The following is an 18648-nucleotide window of genomic DNA, read 5'->3' as shown; positions in this document are numbered from 1 at the left end:
ATTATACATGTAGTAGCACGATGAAGAAAATTAAACTATTACTCAAAGCGGAAATTAGCTCATCTGAGATCTTTCGGAATGTAACAATATTCCTTGTTCACTCGTTAGATGCACTGATGAAAGATGCTTGTTACTGGTCAGAAACCGGTTAACCGTCGAACCGTGACGTGACATGCTCTGACGCAGTAAAGAGTTGTAAGCTCACGTGAAATAGCCATCTAAATAAATAAATAAATAAATAAATAAATAAATAAATAAATAAATAAATAAATAAATAAATAAATAAATAAATAAATAAATAAATAAATAAATAAATAAATAAATAAATAAATAAATAAATAGGTAAACAAATAAATTTTGTAGATTCTGGTCATATCATGCCTCCATGTTATGATAGAAAATGTAGATCTCTTCACAATTTGATAAACTTTTACCGAGCAAGTAATTTTAATGCATTCTGACACACAGTCAATATTGTAATGGGCTGGATTTTTGTAAATGCACATTATATTGTCGATCAATCAATCATACCAGCTTCCATTTAAGTAAAGGCGGGAGGGGAGAATGTCCTAGTGGTGTTTACTCTAAAATATTGAGACAAAACTGACACACAAGAATGGTATGGGCTCGATAAAGGAGATCCCAAGGCTTGATATAAGGGGTGTCATTTCAGGGGAGGAACGCCCAAAACTTTCGATTTGATGTATTATTGGCCCTAACTCAAGAACCGCAAGGCCTCATTTCCTATAAGATCCATGTATATATAAACATTAAAGAGTATACTGCAGTTTTTTTTAATTAAGTGATTAGAACTGAACAAATGACCTTTATAAACAAACAGGATAATGGATAACAATTAATGAAGGTGGACTGCCTTACACAAGCAATATTAATCAAAGTCGACATATCACAACTTGCATTACATTTAATTCATTACGATATTCGTTTGTTAAGTGTCAAACCCAGAACCCATGCATCAAAAGCATGCAATTAAATATCTGAACGTGTTGAACCATTTATTCGAACATTATGGGACAGATAGTTGAACTTGTCGGCTGATACTAGTAGGCGAATCATTTATACTCCTTTGCTACTACCCGTATTAAAAAATTATGTTGATATCATAAAAAATCAAGATTAGTCATTGTTTCATTTATAGATATTGCACCAGGAAGAGGTAAACAATTTTTTCTGACGCAATCTGTAGATATCTATTTTTAAAAGATGTCTCCGGCAATCACAACATTATGCCTCATATGTTAGAAAATTAATTATAAAGCACCAATCACGTGGTTTTATTTTAAACAAAGTCATATTGACCATAAAAAAACGAATTTAAACAGCCGTCTCTCAACACACGTTATTCAAAATTCCCTGGCGCCGAAATTGTCGAGTGCAATAACGTCACAGTAATACAATGAAGGCCGACAACAATAGAGCACAAATAACCACGACGTCATTGCACTGGTCAATTTCGGCGCGGGAATTTTGAATATCGCGTGTTGAGACATATAAGGCATAATGTTGTGATTGCCGGAGTAAACCTTTAAGCTTTGTGTTTTAAGTTTACGGTAACAACAGTCAACTATCCAGTTAAGAATACCTTGAATTCGTTACGATATTGTTTCAAACGTAATACGTAAATGAATGGATTTATCGAAGTATTTAAAATCGCCATGCTATTTGCGAAATGATACACAGGTGTACCCCAGTGGTAATAGCCACCCAAATTATACTGTAGGAATAATATCTGATTTGTCGACCAACAGCAGAGGTAGGCTAAGAACACAAATATGAAGGTCTTTGTGACCTTCCTGCTTCGGTTAGCCTCTGATGATGAATTAGCAGATTGCTTGCTGGAAAGTTTCCTCGATTTTCTCGAGTCATTCTCTGGTAGGCGCAGACCTAAGTCGTTTGATTTCGGTTCTTCAGATATGTCTTTCTTAGTGCCAACAGCAGTTAATTGGTATCTCGCAGTGTTACCGAATTCTGTGCAAGACATCTGTTGAGAAACTGTCTGTATATTTTTTCCCGTATGCTTATGTAATGCGTTCATTCCAGAATCATAACTGCGCAGTTTTATGCTAATACGAGTAAAGCAGTACGCCATAATGACACAGGGAATGAAAAAGTCCCAAGCGAATAAATATACACCTATAATTCGAGACACTATCAAGGAAGGGTAGTCCCATAAGCATTCCCCGGCACTGTCGTAGACTACGCTTCTAACTGAATACACCGTCTGGGCAGTCGGGCCTAATATCCAGGAAACAGTGCCAAAAAGAAGAGCCTTCTTCTGCGTAAAATTGATTCTGTACCAGAATGGATGAAAGACGGCGATGTATCTTTCTATGGCGATTGCAACAAGATTATACGTTGAAGCACCGAAGAGACCAAAGAGCAGAAGCTGTCCATTCCAGAGCGAGCAGTAGAGATATCCAGCAACTGGCATCCCATCTGGTGGTGGCGGGAGTATTCGTAGTTCAGCGGTGCAGACATCAGAAACCAGGACAATCGACGTGAATAGGTCAATTATAGCCTGTGACCTGATCATTAATTTCGTTTTCTGTGATTGTACTTGTCGTACAAAGACACATACTAATAGGTTACCCAGAACGCCTACTATTCCGATTATCAGCTTGATGCTTATAAGGAATAACTGGAGACAGGATGAGTTTGGCATGCCTGTCTTATTATTTTCCTGTGTCTGATAGGAGAAATTGTCTGTTGGCATGGCTATTCGATAATGTTGTACCTGGAGACAGAAAACATCAATTTCTTTATGTTAAATGTTGCTCATTTCAGTTAAGAATGATCTTAATAAAATATCTCGGAAAAAACGAATCGGAAAGAAACATGTTGATAAAAATAAAAAATAATAAAACACGTGGTTTGTACCATTAACATTTACTGTCGTTGACATGGCGTTTGTTTGCTTTTAACCATCTATTTACCTCTTGCAGCTCTCTAGTAAGTTGAATCTGCTACCAATGTTCACTTGAGTACAGACTGGATAGTAGTATCACCAGTACTACTTTTATGCAAGTAACTACCGTATATGCAAATAGTATAAACTGTGGGAAAACAGAACAATAGTAGACATTAAATATAATAAACAAGGCATAGTACATGGTATAAACTCTTATATATTACGCGTATGAATTAGATCTGTGACGTACAGGAAAACAGTAACGGGCCTAAGACTAAACCTTGTGGAATACCACACATTTAATTGAAGCAAGCTATCTACAAAATCCATATATTTGTTATTTATATTGTTATCATTAGAAGAAACCTAGAAGGCAAACTAAAAGAAGCACTCAACTTGAACAAAATAAAAAGGAATTGAGTCGATACCTTGTTGGCAGCTGAAACATTGTGCAATATGAGCTCATTGATGAGATGACTTTTGTATTTTGACAACTCTTGTACTGAATTCTTTCTTTCAGAAAGCCAACGAAGGGTACACAAAAGTTGTACGAGCTCTGGTCCCATCCGTAATCGAATACCAATCACACATATTTATTCCTCAGGCGTTGTACGCTTTAATATGGCGGATCTTCCGCGCCATATATAGTAATGGTAGCTACGTTGGCACAAGGCACAATCAATACAGGATAGGAACCCGGATAGCTCCAGATAGGATCAGAAATCGTACAGCATTATGGCAAACTTGAGTTATAAACCACTGTATGCGCCATAAAATCGCGCTTGTAAAAATTGACGCTCTTATAAACAGCACAGACCTGGTCCGACAAGCTCATGAATAAACAATACACCAAGATTTTTGACAGAAGTATGAACAGAAATATCACTACCCGTGTAGTGGTTTTAACAATTAGCAAATTGTTATGATACATCTACATGTAGGTATTTATCATACATAGTCCATAGACAACTTACTAGCGAGTTGAATCAAGAGTACGGTCGTCGCAGTCATCTATACTACAGAGCGCCTGAGCGTTAGTTCTTTTTTTTTTCAATTCTGATTGTGGCTGTCACCATAACAACGAAATAGTGTCAATAAGGCTATAATGGTGTCATAATGGCTCTACTATTAATGGCATAATGGCTATGTCATTTCGACAAATGACTTCACCAGGAAATTAGGGGCTGTCATGGTTTTCGGAATGGGGGGATCATGAATATACTGGGCGGTCATAGAATTTTTTAGGCCGAAAATAGGGGGTGGGGTGGGTCATATTTTTACACCAAAAATAGGGGTTATAGAATTATTAAGGGCTCGTGACTCAAAAATTTCGCACGCTGTGCGAGCATTCTTTGAACTTACGATCAAAATGTGCGCACAATCTTTAGTTATATCTGATATGCTGCAAAATGTTTGCCTTATTTACACTTACGATCAAAATTTTAATGCGTTCCTCGCACTTAATTCACACTTTAAGTTTTTGCCCGCAGTCCGCGCTTTGGTTCCGGCAATGAATAATTTGTCTTGAGTCTGTGTAGGCAGAAGGGGAGTTATAAAAAAAATTTATAACCCGCGATACGGAGGGGGTCATAAAGAAATGACCCCGGTAACCGACATATTCATGAACCCCCTTCCGAAGAAAATGACAAGGCGACTATCTTTGTTTGGTGCCTCGCGATGGTGTAAGCTGAGACTATTATACCTAATAGTCTCAGGTGTAAGTGAGGCAATGAAGAGAGATGTTCACGGGGGCATATCTATTGTAAGCTTTTATGATACGGTAAATCTTCCAGCAAGTGATATGATATGCTATGATATGACATGATATGATGTGATATGATATGATATGATATGATATGATATGATATGATATGATATGATATGATATGATGTGATATGATATGAGATATGATATGATATGATATGATATGATATGCTATGATATGATATGATATGATATAATATGATATGATATGATATGATATGATATGATATATGATATGATATATGATATGATATATGATATGATATGATATGATATGATATATAATATAATATGATATGATATGATATGATATAATATGATATGATATAATATGATATGATATGATATATGATATGATATATGATATGATATGATATGATATGATATGATATGATATGATATGATATATAATATAATATGATATGATATGATATGATTTAATATGATATGATATAATATGATATGATATGATATGATATGCTATGCTATGCTATGCTATGCTATGCTATGCTATGCTATGCTATGCTATGCTATGCTATGCTATGATATGATATGATATGATATGATATAATATGATATGATATGATATAATATGATATGATATGATATGATATGATATGATATGATATGATATGATATGATATGATATGATATAATATGATATGATATGATACAGTGTTGTAGGTCTCGGTCTCGAGACCATCTCGAGACCTTTTTTGTAGTGTCTCGGTCTCGGATGTCAAGGTCTCGGTCTCGAACTCAAAAGTCTCGGTCTCGACCTCAAAAGTCTCGTCTCGAACGTTTTTTGTTCGAGACCTGTCGACACCTGAAGAAAAAGATATGATTTTCTGTTTTTGTTCATTATTTATTCCTTACCCTAAATTTCAATGAATGTTGAAGAAATTGTTAAGAATAAAGATACATAAATCATTTTATAAGGTTATAAAAAGTTATAGTGAGCTTGTTCGGATGTGAGCTTCCAATTTCAGTTCATGATTAAACATAGGTGGGCAGGTGGTGGAAGTGAGGATCCCACTTAACTTTTGCAAGGGGAACATTCTCCACAAAAGCAAAATAGATGAACAAATAGTTGCCCTGTGCAGTGTGCATCTTCTTTCCAGCCCTTCACACACTAGCCTAATTTTGCCTCCACTATCGCCAACATTTTTGAAATTTTCCCAAAATTTGGAGAAAAAATTGCAAAAATTAAGACAAGTGTTAACTGCAGGTCCAAATATCTTGAACAGTTGGTACAATGATGGGTTCCCTTTTAAATTCTCAGCGGCACACCCCTACCCAAACCAAACTTGAGTATCCCAGGGGATTAAACCAAGGTCTCGGGTCTCGGTCTTGGTCTCGGAACTTAGAGGTCTCGGTCTCGGAAGGGGTGGTCTCGGTCTCGGAAGGTTTGGTCTCGGTCTCGGTCTCGATCTCGGACGGGCAGGTCTTGGTCTCGGTCTCGGACATAGAGGTCTTGACTACAACACTGATATGATATGATATGATATGATATGATATTATTAACCTGCACAACATCGCGGCCATACGGACGAATTGCATTATACAAGAAACACAACAAATATTATGAAAGAATCAAAATACACATAAAAAGCAAAAAATATGACTTCCAGTGATTCTGATGAGGAAATATCATTCACAGCCGGTTAACCTGTAACCTCCACACCTATAAGGTCTATACTACTACTACGACTAGTCGACAGGAATATATGTCAGTTGGCACCCAAACTGTGCATTAACAGCCGGTATCATCTCTTTGTGAAACCATTGCAACTCCTGTAACATTAATTGGCATGAAGGACAGTAGAGAGATGCGGAAGGGCACAAATAGAAGCCACCAACACGCAAGCTACTACTGCTTATTCAGCAGATTAATGTAGTAGGGAATGGGGCTTTCGGCAAATCTGCTTGTGCACGCAATTTAGAGATATGGGCTGCATTTCTCAACTATCTTCCATGGACTTCACTTCTACTAGGAGGGAGCAACATGTTGGTACGCTCTGATTTAGCAAGCGAATGCGTGACATTTAGCGAGTGTTGTTCCCTCCTGACAGAGTGAGAGAGAGAGAGAGTCTGGCTTACATACACTAACTACATTATCATAAGAATATAATTAGCACCCAAAATGATTCTGTAGACTCTCAAGTGTACTGGATTGCTTAACAGTGAGCGACGAATGCCAAATGGCAACAAGAGTAGTCTGTATTCTAAAATGGTACGTATGTAACCAACGTAAACTGTGGTCAGCTCAGAAACGTTGAAATCAAAAGGTTTCAGAGAACGAAGCATGAAGAGGCGTTTGTTAGCACACTTGCACATGTGATCTAGCTGGCCCTCCCATTTAAGATCTTGCTGTATGTAGATGCCCAGGACTTTGGCAGATGAAACAAAATAAAGCGATGAAGCGCCTATCTTCAGAATGGGATGAGAAGGCGGGTTTCTCATGAAACAGATTTGAATGGCTTGACATCTGTCAGGGTTGAGTTTCAGGTGGTTACGTACAGACCAGTCCAGGAAGTCATCAAGATCAGCCTGGAAAATGATGTAACCAAGTTTGGTACCTTGAGGAACACCAGCGCACAACGGGGTATATTCAGACATGGTTTGGTTATATCTCACACACGAGTGCGATTATTGAGAAAACTGTAAACCCAAGGAACGATAGCCCACCGGACCCCAAAGCAATCAACTTTTCAACAGCTATATTGTGATTTACCAAGTCAAATGCCTTGGAGAAGTCCGTATAAGGACTACCGATCCTACATTGTTGCGTTTGTCTGAACCTTGGAAAAGTATGTGCACAAGATTGATTAGGTAATGAGATGTTGACAAACCACTGACGTTCCCAAATTGATTAATATCTATATATGGCTCAATATCATACACAATCCATTTGGCCACAAACCCCTCAGCAACCTTAGCAAAAATATCAGTAAGTGATATAGGCCTCATTTTATCAATGCTGGGCGGGTGTTTATTTATTTATTTATCTATTTATTTATTTATTTATTTACATACCTGGATTAAATACATCAAAAATACACATACAAAGCATGACATAAAATAAAAATTGTAAAAGACTGTCCCGCATTGAGTTTCAGTATTGGTTTTGGTCACATGGTTTCCTATTATCCTACCTAAGCTCTTGACTGACATCATTATCGATATCTTTGATTGTACCCTTTGTTAGAGAATTAAAACTTATAGCAAGGATTTTCGGTTTTCATTTCAGTTTGTAACATAATCGTGTGAACGCATAATCGCTTGGTTTGAAGTTACCTGATTGAAGTATAAAAAAGAAATGTTTAACTTTTCGCAGTGCAATATTCGCGAGCAGAGAAATCGAACATGTCAATCTACATTTAAAAGTTGTGGATTATTTTCCTGTGAAAAAGTATAGTCCATCGAATTATTTGCTCTCGAGATTACAAAAGGGGTGACTCGAGTGATATAAACAACATCTGTTCATGCGCTTATCGCATGCATGAGGATCGATAGATTAATTAATTAATTAAATTGATTAATTAATTGATTGATTAATTGATTGATTGATTGATTAATTAATTAATTAAATTAATTAATTAATTAATTAATTAATTGAATTAATTAATAGAGCATTTCGCGATCCACACCCCATTCCCCCACTTTTCTCAAAAAATGTGAAATTTTTTATACCACTGGAAACCTCTGGCTGCATAATGTTTATGTGCAAAAAAATTCTTGCAGATTTATTCGTTTAGCAAAAATATCTTCATTATTTGAATTACGTTCTGGTGTAACAGAACGAAATTACAACAGTCATGACAGTGGCATATGGAGCAGTGTAATACACTTAAAGCCATATTATAACATTTGCTGAGAAAGACGCCCTCACTGAATTTTTAAAATTCCTTTTTTACACGATTAAATTGTACTTTATTAAACCAATATACCCTGCAAAAATCAAGACTCTAGGTGCTGTAGTTTTGTCAAAATCCGAGATTTTAATAAAACGCCAGATCCGGCGCTTTATTATTACGATGGAATTATTAGTCGAACGCATACACGATGTTCATAACACACAGTACGTACACGGCGTGCAGGACGGTGATATACACAACAAAGGGTCGTACCACAACATGACCGAAGGAGTGGTACATATTGGCGACATGTGCGCTGGTAGTAAATTCCAATTTTCTTTGCTTTGCCGTAGTTGTTCGGCTCAAAAATAAAAGGGGATATATCTGACAGTAAAAGCTAACATTTTATGGCAAAGAAATGCTAATCTATTTTGTTTGAAAATGTTATAATATGGCTTTAATCATATATAACTCGCAAACGCAATATCGTAATCAGCTGAAATTTTGGGAATTTTTTCGTGGATATCTATTGGAAAATATCATAAATAGAGGATGCCAGGATCACGAAATATTCCTTCCTTCCTTCCTTTCTTTCTTTCTTTCTTTCTTTCTTTCTTTCTTTCTTTCTTTCTTTCTTTCTTTCTTTCTTTTTCTTTCTTTCTTTCTTTCTTTCTTTCTTTCTTTCTTTCTTTCTTTCTTTCTTTCTTTCTTTCTTTCTTTTTCTTTCTTTCTTTCTTTCTTTCTTTCTTTTTTTCTTTTTTTTTCTTTCCATAGCTGCTAGTCGAACCAATTATCATTGCATATAAGGCATTCATTGAGATAAATAACTTAATGGTTTTTAAACGCTTTTAAATCTTAGAATCAACATGTCATAATTAACGGTCCACCAACGCTACTTTCATCTGTTAAACAAAACATAGAAATCACTAATGTATTTAAAATAATAATCATGCCATATTATAACATTTTCAAAAAGCAAAATAGATTAGCATTTCTTTGCCATAAAATGTTAGCTTTTACTGTCATATATATTCCCTTTTCTTTTTGAGCCGAACAATTACGGCAAAGCAAAGAAAATTGGAATTTACTACCAGCGCACATGTCGCCAATACGTACCACTCCTTCGGTCATGTTATGGTACGACCCTTTGTTGTGTATATCACCGTCCCGCACGCCGTGTACGTACTGTGTGTTATGAACATCGTGTATGCGTTCGAGTAATAATTCCATCGTAATAATAAAACGCCGGTTCCGGCGTTTTATTCAAAATCCCGGATTTTGACAAAATTACAGCACCTAGAGTCTTGATTTTTGCAAGGTATATTGGTTTAATAAAGTACAATATAATCGTGTGAAAAAAAGAATTTGAAAAATTCAGTGAGGGCGTCCTCCTCAGCAAATGTTATAATATGGCTTTAAGTACGTTATTCTTTTATAATGATCAATTAAGTGACAGGCCCTTTTTGCGGTATTTCCCTACTTTCCCAACCCAGTCACAAAAGACATATTGGATCCCGGGGGGGCACTCCAACTCTAGAGGTGACGCGTATGTAGGGCTGTTAAGACCCCCCCCTTTTTTTCAGCATCGCTGTCACCCAAAGACCCCATATTTTTTTACGAACACATGCTCTGTCACCCGAAGAGCCCCCTATTTTTCCATTTGATCTGTCACCCTGTAGACCCTTACCAGTTCAATTTGAACAGCAACTTTCATTTATCCCTGATTTTGTTACTTATTTTCAAAAATAACAAAAAACAAATTTGAAGCCATTTAGAAAAAGAAATTCGATTTTGGAGGTTTCTGTGACGCTGTTTCGGCTCTCACCCAAAGATTCCATTCATCAAAAAAGGTCATGTTCTCACCCAATGACCCCATATTTTTTACATTTTGCTCTCACCGAATGCAAAAAATCATGCTCTCACCCGGTGACCCCATATTTTTAACATTTTGCTCTCACCGAATGCCCCTTAGTGCGAAAGTGCCAGCCCTGCACCGATATCCATTTCATATTGAGGGGCCCCCCCCCCCCGGTATTGGATATGGATTGACCTATTGGCATGATTGGGTTACTCCAGAATTTATAGGTGCATACGCTTATTCCACCCTTATTCACATCATTATGTTCACATGCATTTAAAAAGTAAGCATACTTAGGGGGCTGGCATTTTCTTCGGAAGGGGGGGTCCCAAATATGTCGGTGACCGGAGTCAATTTTTTTATGACCCCCCTATCGCGGGCAAAAAATTTTTTTACGACCCCCCTATCGCGGGTCGAACAATTTTATGACCCCCCCCCTTCCAACTACACAGACTCAAGAAAAATTATTCATTGCCGGAACTAAGGCTCGGAGCGCGTCAAAACTTAAAAGTGAAGAAAGTGTGTGGAGCGGGGTAACATTTTTATTGTAAGTGTAAAGAAGGCGCGCGGAGCGTGTAAAAATTGTGCATAGATTGTACGCACATTTCGACTGCGAAGTTAAAGAATGCGCGCGCAGCGCGCGAAAATTTTAACTCACCAGCCCTTAATAATTCTATAACCCCCCCTATTTTGGGTGTTAAAAAAATTATAACCCCCCCTATTTTTGGTCTGAAAATTCTATGACCCCCCTAGTATTTTTGGGACCCCCCACCCTTCCGAAGAAAATGCCAGCCCCCTTACCAGTCTGATATATGTGATGCGATCAAGCAAAATCAGTCGGAACTCGGAAATATTAAATTTTCAGTTTCTTATAGGATAGGGTAAAAAGCATGTACAAAGCTGCATTTTGCAGAAACCCCATGGAAATTGAACAACCAGTTCCAAAGGTATGAGCAATTAAAGAGTTTCCAAAACAATAGCAAACAAAAGGAAATATTTCCTTTGCGTGGCTATATCTCAAAATCAATATTTCCGAGTTCCGACTGATTTTGCTTGATCGCATCACATATGGCTGGCATCACAAACTCCAATCACTCAACAAAAAATCCAATGTTCAAAATTCAAAATTTTATTCAAAACATTGCATATTGAGCCAGAAAAGTAAGTTTTCATTGAAAATGTGACTTGGGTTCAAAAGAGATTTTGGCCAAACATTTGATCATTAATCCTTATTAATGTCTACATTATTTGTTTAATGTCTTTTTCAAGGTTACCTTACGTGACCATTTTAAATCTTTACATGTTCACATAATTTGTTACTTTAACAAAGGAATAAACACAGCATTTTATGCTTTGTATTCCACTTTGCAACTTCTCCTTCAACTGCCTTGGCGCAGTCAGTAAGGGGCGAGACTTATCAACGGATGATAGAAGTAACAGATCGGTGGTTCGAGTCCGATGAGCAGCAGGATCGCTAGTACCCTTAATTCCAATGCTTTATTACTTTATTAGTCATGTTAGTGATGCAAGCATCGCAATATATCGTGCCATACATGATGTTGAGTTTGGTTACACGAATCGTTTTCTTTAAAAGTTGATGCTATCAGACGTAACCTAAATTCTAGGTGCTGCGCAGACTTCAAAATGTGGTGGCCCGTATGAGAGCCCCATTGAACCAATGAAAGGTGTTTCAGGAGCGCCATTCGGTTTTGTGAATGTAAATTTGTGTAGCAGATGTGTGACGAAATAGAACAGCTCCGCTCTTGCCATCTTTTCACCAATACACGAACGCTTACCTATCAAAATGAACAAAAAGTACAAAGAATGTTTTATTTCTCCATTTTACAATAAATTATTATTGAACATGTTGAATTGCCCGGGGAATTTGCACGAAATAAATGGAAATATCATAAATCATGAACCGCCAAGACAGCCTTTTTTCTATGATAGCATATAGCCTGATATTAAGATCCAGGAATCTAGTACTAATCATGCTAATGTTGTGCAGTGGACAGATAACGATGCAATGATGGTGAAGATCTCATTATATAGCCCTATAAAATAATAAAACCAAGTAGTTATCTTACAAATCAGATCATCCATTAGGAAACGAATTTGGAGAAAACCTTCTGTTAATAAAATGCTATGCTGAGCCACCAGCCTGGGTGGCTCACGCTCCAGTAATTTGAGATGATTGAGCTCAGTAATACATCAAAGAATGTCTTCCAATTCATGGAAACAAATAGATAATCAGCTTATCGGATTAAAAGCTTAGAGGGAAGGTCTTGCTGCTCAGCGAGTGTTTGTAATTATCAGAAGGTTTTCTCCAAATTCATTCTCTAATGCAAACACAGGCACATTAAAAGTTTATCTTTCAATATCAAAAGTCCTCCAACTGATCATAAACCCCAGGGGCATTCATTAAAAAGGTGACTGGGATGGGCCGAATGTGCGACCACATTGACACCCTTTTTTCCTCTAAAATTCACAAAATTTCATTATTTTTCTTCAAAATAAAACAAAAATCTAATTTTGATGACTTCAAAATGTTTGTCAACGTTTATTATTTTGACTAAAAATGTCCTCAGTATCACGGAAAGACCACTTTTTGGTAAATTGCCCAAGTCTAACGGAAAGATCCCCTTTTTTGGCCTTCTTACCCATGACCCCCTTCGTTGGTGTCAAATCTCTTGTAAAACCAAAAGTCCCATAGTTTCGAACTGGCGTCCGTTCATGCCCGTCACTTGTAACGTCAAGTACCCCCGGGTCATAAACTATGTCATTATTTAGAGGCGCAATGAGCCGCCATATGAGATAAGGAGGCATCTCTGACACTGTAGCATATAAATCATATACTCACCTATTGAGAATGGAATAAAATGTGGAGGTACGACTACTCTTCCAGATTCATCCAAGAATCTCTCGGGCCGGAAAACGTCAGGATCTTCCCAGGCGTTCGGATCATGATGCACATGCCACAAATTGGACAGTACAATGCTTCCTTTGGGAACGTCAAAACCTTGGATAGTGGTGTCTTTTGTAGTGGAATGCTGGCCTCCAAGTGGAAGAGTGGTTTGCATACGTTGCACCTCCAAGATTACAGCTTCTGTGTATGGAATATTAGCACTGTCGGATAACCGTGGAAGACCTGTGGGTCCAATAGCTGAGTCTAACTCACTTTGTATCCTGATTTGTACCTGCAACAACATTGAATCAAATTAAAGTTAATTGCTCTATCGGAGAATCAAATCCTTTCAAAAGTCCTAAATTAAATATATAGCCTAATTACTTTAACTTTAAAAAAAAAATGAACTAGAGCAGAAAATGTGATGTCATTAAAATATAATTTGCTGAACTTGTTGAACATAAGTACAAGGCACATTTCGCGAATTAGATAAGAACGTTGAAAGATTCGAATGTTAATATTGAACTTAAGACAATACATTATACCATAAGAAAATATGCTATACTACTACATGGGTGGCGGAAGCGGGAGCTGCCTGGTGTGTACCTTCTAAAAATCCTAAGTGTAGTAAAAATAAAGCAATAATTGCCCGTGCATCTTCCTTTTTTAGCCCAAAAAGCACCGTGTTTTGAGCCAAAATAGGGTAAAATTGCACAATATTTTGCCGGCTTCGCGCGGACTGTTGCATTATACCGAAATGCATCTTCATTTTAGGCTAAAACAGTCTTCGTGCGGAAATATCCATCTGAAACTCGGAATATGCCCCCCCCCCTGAAGGCTTCCACCACTGACCTACTATAAGCTCTACTAACCTCCGGATAATGGATCATGTAAAGAAAAAGCCATAGTAATGTATGTGATGTTGTGTCAAAGGCAGCGCAGATCAGATCACCCATATTGGCCTCCAGATTCTGAGCATTGAATGATGACTTTCCGTGTGGTGACTTTGCCATCTCTACAAAGTATGCATCGATCAAGTCTTGCACATCCTCTCCAACTTGACCATGCTCCTTGTGTTCTTCGATCAAGTTACGGAACAGATGGCGAAAGTAGTTTACATGTTGTACATATTCTTGATATTGTTTTCTATAGACAACATTTTTAACTAAAACTGGCGGTAGGAAGAACACCTTGCCACCTGCTCCAATGAATTTCAGGACACTTCGGATGTGTTGTAATAATTCACAAAATTCGTCATTTTTGTAATCGTAATGTTTGCCGAATAATACAGCACTAACAGCATTGGCGGAAGCGTTGGCAAGATAGCGATGAAGATGAATAGGTTGTCCTGAAAATTCCCCGATTACGTCGGCAAGGTATTCGGCTTCGTCAATGATCTTATCCTGGAACACCGTTTTGCTGACGTCAAATTTACGAAAGATGGTGGACATGAACCGTCGATGGTCACTCCATACTCGACCTGATGATGAGACAACACCTGCGAGGTAAAAATGATATAAGATTATTACAAAAATATTCCTTTCAACTTGTTGAGCTTTATCCGATTCTGATTAGTGATTATCATGATCCGCATTGAAATGCTTTATTAGTCATTGAGGTTGGACCCCACAGTGTATGACATTTGTCCATTATTTAGTATCCTAACTTATTTTATGTAACAGTTGCCTCCGTAAGTTTTCGAAAACGTCCATTTGTAATAGTTCTGAGAAAATCAATGTTTTTCTTTAAAACCAAAAACGCCTCATTTCAAAGATGAAGTTAATTTTCTGCCCAGATGGTGTAAGATACCGATTTGGTTTCATGCTTTTATTTTCACTGTATTTTCTATTTATTTATTTTCGAAAACGGATTTACGCCCTTAAGAATTTTAGCTGTACTCGTTTGAGTGTACTTAGCGAAAATGGGCGAAAATAAAGTGAATGGTATCGTTTTGGCGCAATAAGGGACCGTTTACAATCAGAAACACTTGTAATGTAATGGGGGGGCTGATGCAAAAGAAAAATTCACATAGACCTATTTTTTCAGGGCCCCTTTCGGACCTGAAATTATTTTCAGGGCCCCTTTTTGGCCATGAAAATGCACGTCAACCCCATAGAAAATAGTTTAAACTAATGTTCTACAAGAAACATTAAGGTGATATTTTAAAGGCCCCTTCAGAGTGATACACATTTTCAGCCCCCCCTTTTTTTTTTTTTTTTTTTTTTTTTTTTTTTTGCATGAGGCCCTCCCTGTTACAAGTGTTTGTCCTAAATAAGATTATATTTTCCTGATTTATCAAGCATTTGTACCAACTTCAGAAAATTATACAGAATTTTTGTACGGATCCCAGAAAGTCGCTTTCGCAGCGTGCACACTTGAAACTTTACACTACTAGTATTTTATCCGCGGGATATCTAGAAGAAGAAGGACCCGAAGAAGGAAGGAAGGAAAACAGCAGGATTGACAAAGCTAAAGCACCATTCAAATACATATAGCTAATTTCTTTACTTTAATTTTATTTCTTTTTTATTTTATTTCTTTATAAAAATAAGCCAAAAAAGACAACAAACAACAAATATTATTATTAATTATAACTGACAAATAAAAGAAACTTACCTTCTCCTGGGCACCCTGGTATAGAATGTAATAGTGTCGCTTCTCTCGCACAAATGTCATTATTATTAAAAGCTTCCTTGATTGACTCCAATGTATTCAAACATACCACTAAACGCGTGCCAAGTCTAAAACTAAACACTGTACCATACCGATGACAAAGTTCGCTCATAACTGTATGTGGATGTTTTCCATGGTGTTCTGCCCTCGATAAGATGGGTATGATACCAATTCCCGGCCACCCCATCGGTCCTGGTGGAAGGTTTTGTCTGCGGCATCTTCTCTGGATAATAAACGCGATGGCAAGAATTAGACAGAGCAGGACGATAAATAACGTTGTTACATCCATTTTCACAACTTGACTGCAATGCTTGAAACGACTAGATCGTGTTATCTATGCATATTTTCAAGTTATAATATATGCTTGGTCTGTATAATATGTGTAGGCCCTATGTTATACTTCCTTGGTTACTTTATTTGCACGAAACTATGTAAGGACTTTCGACTGCTATAAAACCGGAAGAAGAATGCTATCCCACAATGCATTGGAATATTCTAGTTTTCATTTTACTAGAATGATGAGGAGGGTTTTTTTTATTTTGGTTTGGGTCAAAGGAATTCTATATACTATTCCAATATCTTTGGTTTGGGTATCTATTCCATACTTAGTGGGTTCAATAAAGAAGAGTTCTGGGACAAACCGTTTTACATAAATGGGAATTAATTCCACAAATGTAACGTTTGATAATTAGTTATTATTATATTCCAAATATGTTTAAAGAAGAAAACATGTTAATTACATTCCCACCTTCCCCAAGTATCAAATAGAAAACAAATAGTTTTGATTTGAAGGAACTTTTACTTTTAGGGAAGGGAAAAGCCTCATCGAGTCGATTTCACACACAAAAAAAAATTTGAACATTTTGAACTTAATTTTTCCCGGGAATTTTTCTTACAAGGACAATACGACGGTGAAATTGTTGAGACCTTATAAAAAATTATATTATTCTATAACAATGATTAAACCTTGGGCTCAAGGAAATTGTCCAACGTTGCAATGCATGTCGGTATGTATGCAAACAGCATCCGTGTTATAGCCCACTTTACAAACCAGCTAGAAATAGATATCATACGGCTAAATATGCCTATACATACAATTGCTGCCCCCGGGGTTGTTACCCATTGGACCGTGTAAACAGTGCGTGCATTTAATTGTGGTTATGAATAATGGGTGGTTAAAATTTAATATTATTATTAGTAATTTCGTGATAAAGTTTTGCTTTAATACTCACCAAATACTTATGTTATGGAGCTCGTCACCGCATGTTTAGAGCCATGGGCGTGGCCCCGGTGTGGCTTTTTACGATAATTCATAACTCATAACCACCGATTTTTAAGGATATTTTTACACCGAATATTTAAATAGGGCCTACTTACCACAAAGAGACTATTGATGATAGGTACATAAAAAGTATTATTTCAGAAAGGAAATGTGGCGCTTTTCTCAAAAACCGCTTTATTTTTGGAGAATTCTGCTATGCTAGTTGGATTTATTGAGTCATATCCTTTCTGGAAAAATAAAATGGCCTGGAAAAGCAAATTTTTGCATTAATTCAATTCAAATAGGCCTATGGGGAATTGCTAATAGGCCTAGTTCTAATAATTTGCTTCCTTTTTATACCTTTCAGCTGGAACCACAGTCTAACTGTGACAAATTCTGTGGGTTGGAACTGAACTTTACGAGGTCATGAAAAGATACATTACTTTCAAATCAGGCGGCGGATGACATGATCGAGCCGGCAACTTGTGAAACCGCCCGGCCGTATGGCATTTTCCAATATAGTCGGTTAGTTTTGTGGGGTTCATTATCGAACCCCAACGGTTTTAGCTTGTATTTATATTATTTATCAACATGGGCCTATTTGTTTGAGATATTTCAAGCGTTTTAAAATTTCAAAATAAATGATCCCATTCAATTACACGGTTGACGATGAAAATTTACTGAATTTAGAGAATGCAATGCGGCCACCCCTGTTTCAAATAGCAACAGTTACTATAGGCCTAGATATCAATATTCTATAATTTAATGAATAGGCCTACCGTATGACAAGAATTTGCGGTGTATACCCACCTAATACCCCACCCCCTTTAGCGGCGGCCCAGCTGGCGACCAAAAGCAAATTTTTGAGGTATATTTTCATTCGTTATGCCTAAACAATTTCTTAAACCTTTTAATTTTTACGCCCTTCTTTCATTAATTATTCTATTTGCCGCCCCTTCTGCCCTGTCTTTTTTCTTTTATGATTCTTCTTGCCACCTCTTATACTTCCGCCGCCCCTTGTGCCGCCCCTTGCTTTTATCCCGGGGCTCGCACCCCTAAAGCCCCCCCCCCCCCCAAAAAAAAACTAAACTCGCATGAAAAGATAAGGAAAGACAGACAGCAAGAGAAAGGAAATCCTTTAAATGCAATGAACTAAAAAGAACAGACTGAACGTAGAACTAAGACGAAAGTACTGCAACGAAAGCAACAAGATATTAAATATCATACGGCAGCTATAATAAGCCATTGTACTTTTATTTCTATACAATTATGAAGTTACGTTACTATATACGGTACTATAAATATAATCCGCTTAAAGTTGGTTTATATTAAAATAACACAAAAGAACACGAAATATCCATGATAAAATTGTGATAAGGATATCATGTTGTGCAGGGTGA

At 37.0% G+C, this 18648-nt stretch overlaps 2 protein-coding genes across 2 annotated transcripts in view; both read right to left on the bottom strand.

The window, feature by feature from the left end:
* LOC140149093 (protein CEBPZOS-like) overlaps window positions 1-18143 on the bottom strand; it is a 61163-nt gene extending 43020 nt beyond the window's left edge. The window contains exon 1 of the mRNA XM_072171261.1: window positions 18134-18143. The gene's annotated coding sequence lies outside the window, so the exon portion shown is untranslated. The remainder of the gene's footprint in view (window positions 1-18133) is intronic.
* On the bottom strand, window positions 11518-16359 carry LOC140149075 (cytochrome P450 2J6-like). The gene is made up of 4 exons (XM_072171237.1): window positions 15931-16359; window positions 14187-14812; window positions 13270-13606; window positions 11518-12205 (listed from the first exon to the last, which is right to left on the bottom strand). Exons 1-4 carry the CDS (start codon window positions 16274-16276, stop codon window positions 12024-12026), a joined length of 1491 nt encoding a protein of 496 aa, XP_072027338.1. The 5' UTR covers window positions 16277-16359; the 3' UTR covers window positions 11518-12023.
* Window positions 18144-18648: the final 505 nt, after the last annotated feature.

The sequence above is a fragment of the Amphiura filiformis genome, chromosome 1 (assembly GCF_039555335.1).
Source record: "Amphiura filiformis chromosome 1, Afil_fr2py, whole genome shotgun sequence".
NCBI lineage: Eukaryota > Metazoa > Echinodermata > Ophiuroidea > Amphilepidida > Amphiuridae > Amphiura > Amphiura filiformis.
The sequence above is the reverse complement of the archived record's forward strand: the minus strand, read 5'-3'. Positions and strand labels throughout refer to the sequence as shown.

Bases quoted from the DNA above. Each gene is read 5' to 3' on its own strand.
- LOC140149075 (XM_072171237.1), bottom strand. From the start codon at position 16,276: ATGGATGTAACAACGTTATTTATCGTCCTGCTCTGTCTAATTCTTGCC. The intron at 14,813-15,930 runs GTAAGTTTCTTT...TTTACCTCGCAG, and splicing joins ACCAGGGTGCCCAGGAGAAG to GTGTTGTCTCATCATCAGGT. The intron at 13,607-14,186 runs GTTAGTAGAGCT...ATGTTGTTGCAG, and splicing joins ACATGATCCATTATCCGGAG to GTACAAATCAGGATACAAAG.